The sequence below is a fragment of the Oncorhynchus nerka genome, linkage group LG15 (genome assembly GCF_034236695.1).
Source record: "Oncorhynchus nerka isolate Pitt River linkage group LG15, Oner_Uvic_2.0, whole genome shotgun sequence".
Lineage (NCBI taxonomy): Eukaryota > Metazoa > Chordata > Actinopteri > Salmoniformes > Salmonidae > Oncorhynchus > Oncorhynchus nerka.
The window spans coordinates 11,219,401-11,226,512 of record NC_088410.1 but is presented as its reverse complement, the minus strand read 5'-3'; the positions used below and the strand labels follow the sequence as shown (position 1 = coordinate 11,226,512).

Below are 7,112 nucleotides of genomic sequence, written 5' to 3'. Positions count from 1 at the left end.
TAAAGGCGTTGACACAATTTGAATGTGCATGCCGCCACCTACTGCATGGTAGTAAACTAGAGAACAAACTGGGACACTCTGTTACTGTCAAACTGGGACACCCTGTTACTGTCAAGCTGGGACACCCTGTTACTGTCAAACTGGGACACCCTGTTACTGTCAAACTGGGACTCCCTGTTACTGTCAAACTGGGACACCCTGTTACTGTCAAACTGGGACACCCTGTTACTGTCAAACTGGGACACCCTGTTACTGTCAAACTAGGACACTCCTCTAGGCCATTTTAATGCAGAACAAATATTTTGGGGTATAATGAAATACATGTTTTCTTAACAGAAAAAAAAAATTAAAGGATAAAATGTTCAACTATATTTTCCTCAAATCTGCTGTCAGCTAGCTTGTAGAAAAAGCTAGAATAAATGTATTTTACTTCCTAGCTAGCGATATTCATAACCATACAGGTATATGATGACCGCTGTTAACATTCTACAAGGAAAGACACTTAATTAATGATTTAATCAGTAACCAGATCACCCCGGATACCAGACTTAGAAGAGTCATAACTCAGTTTCTAGAATGTTGTCATTGATGAGAATTGATCTAAAAATCTATTGGCATTCAGAATTCTTGACTTTGTTTAAACATCCAGCCTCTATTGTAGTTTCATGACCAGAGACACTTCTCCAAAGGCACAGTATTTATTTATTCAGAGTGGTACTGTCACGACTTCCACCGAAGTCAGCTCCTCTCCTTGTTCGGGCGGCGTTCGGTGGTCAACGTCACCGGCTTTCTAGCCATCGCCGCTCTGTTTTTCATTTATCCATTTGTTTTGTCTTGTTCCCTGCAGAACCTGGTTTTCATTCCCCAATCACACTACATGTATTTATTCCTCTGTTCCTCCTCATGTCTTTGTGTGAGATTGTTTTGTGTTACGTGTGTATTTTGACGTGCCAGGCTGGTGTTGGTTGTTCCGTGTTTTATCTCGAGGTATGTTTATTTGTTTGTACATTATTATTGTGACTGTTTGCGCATTTTGCACTTTTGCCAATTGGCTGGAGGTTTCGACTCGGTGGCGTCCGTCTGTTGGTTTCTCCTGCCTAAATAAAGTGTGCGCCTGTTCACCACTCTCTGTTCTCCTGCACCTGACTCTGCGCCCAGTACGCACACCATTGACAGGTACATGCATTCACACAGTCTTGATTTATAGGATCCTTCCCATTGTATGATTGATATCCCAAGTTATCAATTTAAAGTTTATGGAAGAAATGCACTTGTCCTCATGTGAAAATGTTTTTATTAAATAGTATACTGCCGTAATGTCATCAATCAAATCAAACGTTATGCAGTGGTGTAAAGTACTTCAGTAAAAATACTTTAAAGTACTACTTAATTAAAAGTAGTTTTTGGGGGGTATCTGTACTTTACTTTACTATTTATATTTTTGACAACTTTTACTTTTATTTCACTACATTCTTAAAGACAATATTGTAATTTTTACTCCATACATTTCCCCTGACACCTAAAAGTACTAGTTACATGTTGAATGCTTAGCAGAACAGGAACATTGTGAAATTCACCCACTTATCAAGAGAACATCCCTGGTTATCCCTACTGCCTATGTTCTGGCGGACTCACTAAACACACATGCATCTTTTGTAAATAATGAGTGTTGGAGTGTGTCCCTGGCTAGCTCTACATGTATAAAACAAGAAAATGGTGGTGTCTGCTTTGCTTAATATAAGACATTTGAAATGATTTATACTTTTACTTTTGATACTTAAGTATATTTAAAAAAACAAATACTTTTAGACTTTTACTCAAGTAGTATTTTACTCTGTGGCTTTCCATTTTGCTTGAGTAACTTTCTATTAAGGTATCTATACTTTTACTCAAGTATGACAATTTGGTACTTTTTCCACCACTGACTGTGACCAATGCATTTCAAGGTGTTCAGTCATGCATTTAAAAGGCATGAAACACTTAACCTCCTTCCTCTTGGCAGGTCTCCTATAGGCGACTCTATTTGAGCTGCCATCAGTGAGCTAGCTATGTATTTAGCAATTCAATGTTTTTCCAGTAAATAAAATGTACACTGAGTGTTCCAAACATTAGGAACACCTACCTAATATTGAGTTGCTCCCCCATTTTGCCCTCAGAACAGCCTCGATTCGTTGAATGCGTTCCACAATGATTCTGGCCCATGTAATGCTTCCCACAGTTGTGTCAAGTTGGCTGGATGTCCTTTGTGTGGTTGGCCATTCTTGATACACACAGGAAACTGTTGAGCATGAACACCCCTGCAATCCTGGCACCTACTACCATACCCCATTGAAAGGCATTCACCCTCTGAATGGCACACACAATCAATCCATGTCTCAATTGTATCAAGGCTTAAAAATCCTTCTTTAACCTGTCTCTTACCCTTCATCGACACTGATCAAAGTGAATTTAACAGGTGACATCAACAAGGGATCATAGCTTTCACCTGGATTCACCTAGTCCTCTTTGTCACAGAAAGAGCAGATGCTCCTAATTCTTTGTACACTGTGTATAAAGCATTAAATAATTCATTATATTCTTGATACATCGTTCCCCTAAGGACTACTGCCACTACCAGTCACTGATAAAGCAAGCTGGCAGAGTGAGTTAGACTCGTTAGTGTAGGTGTGTGGCTGTTTTGTTTTCCTGCAGTGCTGCTAACATCAGAAGCTGTTGTTTTTTTGTTCAGTCCTGAAATAGTGACAACCATGTTTACAATACACCACTATCATCATGCCAGCTTTATAATCAATATACAATACTAAAACACAACACCAACGCAATACTTTCAATCCTCTACTTTGATCACCATTATTTTTAGTACATAATATAGCTACGTTTATAACATGATACCCAGGTTCAAATGTCACCCTATACAATAATCTAAAGGAAATTGTTCCTTCACCTCCACCACAATAACCATAACTTATTACCAGACATCCAGGCTTTATTACAGGATACTGAAGGTTTATAACATGTTACCAGGGTTAAAGTGGTAAAACAATCGATTGTGTAAATGCTGAGCAGTGATCCAGATGACCAGAGACAAGACTCCCTGCTCTACTGTAGAATAACAGGTGAGGTGATAGCTAATACAAGACTCCCTGCTCTACTGTAGAATAACAGGAGAGGTGATAGCTAATACAAGACTCCCTGCTCTACTGTAGAATAACAGGAGAGGTGATAGCTAATACAAGAACCCCTGCTCTACTGTAGAATAACAGGAGAGGTGATAGCTAATACAAGACTCCCTGCTCTACTGTAGAATAACAGGTGAGGTGATAGCTAATACAAGAACCCCTGCTCTACTGTAGAATAACAGGTGAGGTGGTCCTTTGCAGCTCAGTTGGTAGAGCATTGTGCTTATAACACCAGGGTAGTGGGTTGGAGTCCCTGGACCACCCATACGCATGGCTGTAAGTCGCTTTGGATAAAAGCGGTTGCTAAATGGAATATATTACCTATATTATAAATGTTAATGTAGACTTTTTATTTGTAAATCATCACTATGTCTAATAAATCACTGTGTTTATTTCATGAAAATAACTCCAACTATATTGTTTATCATTTATTTCTCAGTCTCCTTTAGCTGTTGGAATGCTCAGTCTGATTGTGGGGGCGTGTTGACACAAATGGAACTATATTTACATACACAGCCCTGATTGGTGGATAGGATCGCCTATAGACTCTAGAACAGGGATGGATCATCATCGAGATTCAGAGGATGGTCATGGGGCCAGAACAAATTGAATACAGGAAGCCCAAACCGATAACATTTTATTAAAACATCATTTCAAACCTTGCTTACATTTGTATAGGATCACATATATATATGTATCTTATGCGTGGGGACAGATTTTCAAAATTCAAATCACTTGGAGCTGATTGGCTGGTGTTTTTACAGTCTTTAATCTCCTACAATAAACAATTATACATTATTATATTTTTTTGACCAGAAAACTTGGGGGGCCAATCAAAACCACCCGCAGGCATCCAGTTGGGGAACCCTGCACTAGAGCCTACCCCACAAACCTCTTCAATATAAGAGGATACATATGCAAATAAAAGATGATTGGTCAGATCAGATTGTGATGTCATGCTCTGGGGCAAAAACTCTATCCCACCTGAATAGGCTGAAAATCCAGGCAAATATATATATTTTTAAGTGTTATTTCAACTTTATTAAAACTGCTCACCTCCTTTAACATCATAAGATGTGTTTACATGTGTTTTACTTCTGTGGTTTGAAGTTGACTTTCTTCTAAAGCAAGAGAACTCTGTCCGGTGTCAGGGCTGTGATACTTTAACTGGTGTGTCTTCAGATTTGATGACTGACTGAAACTTTTCCTACATTGAGAGCATTGGTGAGTCTTTTCTCCTTTGTGAGTTTGCTGGTGTCTATTTAGGTGGTGCAACAGACTGAAGACCTTTCCACAATGGGAGCAGTGGTATGACCTATTTTCTGTGTGAGTTAGCTGGTGTGTCTTCAGACTTGAAAACTGACTGAAACTCTTTTCACACTGAGAGCAGTGATAAGGCTTCTCTCCTGTATGAGTTCGCTGGTGTGTCTTTAGATCTGAAGACTGATTGAAACTCTTCCCACACTGAAGGCAGTGGTAAGGCTTCTCTCCTGTGTGAGTTCGCTGGTGTGTCTTTAAGTAGCTTGAATGACTAAAACTCTTTCCACACTGAAAACATTTGTGAGGCTTCTCTCCTGTGTGAGTTCGCTGGTGTATCTTTAGATCTGAAGACTGATTGAAACGCTTCCCACACTGGGAGCAGTGGTAAGGCTTCTCTCCGGTGTGAGTTCGCTGGTGTGTCTTTAAGTAGTTTGAATGACTGAAACTTTTCCCACATTGAGAGCAGTGGAAAGGCTTTTCTCCCGTGTGTATTCTAAGATGATTTTTCAGGGAATCGGGTCGCTTAAAGCCCTTCCCACATTGGGAGCAGTGGATAGCCTTCTCTCCTGTGTGGATCAGCTGGTGTCTATTTAAGGTCTGTGAAAGAGGAAAACTCTTTCCACAAACAGAGCAGTGGAAAGGCTTCTCTCCTGTGTGAGTTATCTGGTGTTTCTTTAGTTTGCTTGGTGCCTGAAAACTCTTCCCACATTGACCACAGGGGTAAGTCTTCTTTCTTTTGATAGTCTTTTTGCATGGTATGACGGGAGTTGGACACACGGAACTGCCTCTGCAATCTGAGCAGGGTTGGGGCCTACAAGTGTGCCTTCTCAACTCCTCTGGCTCATAGAAACTAGTGAAGCAGTCCATGCAGTGGTGATGTTTCTGTCTTGAGTTCCTCCGTCGGTGTTGTTGATGCTTTCCTGATGCTGTGGAACTGGGCTCACCGTCTGAACCTGGGTTGGAGCGCTCTCCTGTGGGAATATGGACAGATAAAGGGTTAGAATCAGGAACAGAGCATTGGAGGGGGTTTACTAGTCTTGATGATGCAAGCAGACACACAATAAGAGTTTTAGAATCACCTGTGGCCGCCAAGGCACCAACCTCTCTCTGTACTCCACACCTGAACTTACCTGGGTCAGTGATACTATCTAATGCTGCCTCCTCTTCCTCTAGGTCTGGATCAGACATGTCCCTGTTCTCCTCTTCTTCTTCTTCTTTGACTTCTCTCTCCTGTTGTTCTTCTAGTCCTCTCTCCTTTTTGACTTCTGTCTCCTCATCCTCTTTCACACCTCTCTCCTCCATCTCCTTGATGACTGCGTTCTCCTCCAGCTCTTCTTTGACTTCTGTATCCTTGTGTTCCTTTTCAATCTCCATCTCCTCCTCTTTGACTGCTCTCTTTTCCTCCACCACCTTTTCTTCTTCTTCTTCTTTAACTTCTACCTTCTGATCTTCTACTTTAAGTCTCTCTTCCCCTATCACAATCACATTGAGTTCCAGTGTTTGACTGCAGTCCTCCAGCTTCACTGACACCATCTCTGGACCCTGCTGTGAGCTTCTCTGTGATGGAACACCACAGCCAGAACCTGGGGACTCTGTGGACTTTGGTTCAGCCATGGCAGGTTAGTAGGTAGGTGGATCTGCAGGTGGTATAGTCATAAGAGGCAGATAGCAGAGTGAAAATCACCCTCCACTCTAAGTCAAGTTACATTCCAAACACTTATTTTCTAATGTCACAGATAGCGAGCTAGCTAGGTATCTAGCTTCCATGTTTCTCATCACAGGTAGAGTTGGCTTGCTAACTATCCATAGAAACCTAGCTAATTGTTTTCAATTGTTTTCGTTCCGTATATCTGATAACTTCTCTGAGGTGAAATCAGACTGCATGGGTTCTACCAGGTAGCCTCAACTTGAGTTAGCTAAATAGCTACTAAAAAAGATGGTTGTACTGTATATGTTTTGCCTCACATCTAGTAATAGGCTGGACAATAGAATGAGTCAAAATTCACCCAAGGCTGAAAAATAGCAAAAGAACGTTGGCTAAGCTGGAACACTAGCACGAGCCCATAGCAAATTAATGGAATTGAATGTTCGCAGAGCCTGTTGACTGGAGTGATGCTTAGAATTCAATTTCGCCTAAATGTAAAAAAAAAAAAAAAATTAAACTGTATCCTTTTTATTTTACCACTACAATCTGTTCCTCTGATGAAACTGGGGGAAAAAACAACTTTTGTAGAAAGTAAATATCCGCACCTCGATGGTGTCAACTGTGCTTATGTCTGCGTAATGAGAAAGTAGGGAAAAATGAAAATGTATAAATATTTCTGGTCTAGTGATCGATGAAAAACAAGCACGCTGCCCAGACATACATAATTACATTTATTTTATTTAACTAGGCAAATCAGTTAAGAACAAATTCTTATTTACAATGATGGCCTATCGAGGAACAGTGGGTTAACTGCCTTGTTCAGGGGGAGAACGACATATTTTTACCTTGTCAGCTCTGGGATTCGATCCTTTTGGTTACTAGTCCAACGCTCCAACCTGCCGACCTCAGATTTAAATTAGTATTTTTGTTGTTGTTTACATTTGAACTATAAACAACATGAGCATGTATCATTGCCAACGATAGCGAAGCAGGCATTGTGACGTGGAACAATAAGCTAGGAATAGAAC

General features: G+C 40.6%; 1 protein-coding gene across 1 annotated transcript in view; it reads right to left on the bottom strand.

Annotated features, from left to right (window-relative positions):
• Positions 1-3,803: 3,803 nt before the first annotated feature.
• Positions 3,804-7,112, bottom strand: part of LOC115117933 (zinc finger protein 271-like) — a 43,401-nt gene continuing 40,092 nt past the window's right edge. The window contains exons 3-4 of the mRNA XM_065002192.1: positions 5,570-6,059; positions 3,804-5,410 (exon numbers count right to left, since the gene is read on the bottom strand). Of these exons, the coding sequence (XP_064858264.1) occupies positions 4,260-5,410; positions 5,570-6,059 (1,641 nt within the window). The 3' untranslated portion in view covers positions 3,804-4,259. The remainder of the gene's footprint in view (positions 5,411-5,569; positions 6,060-7,112) is intronic.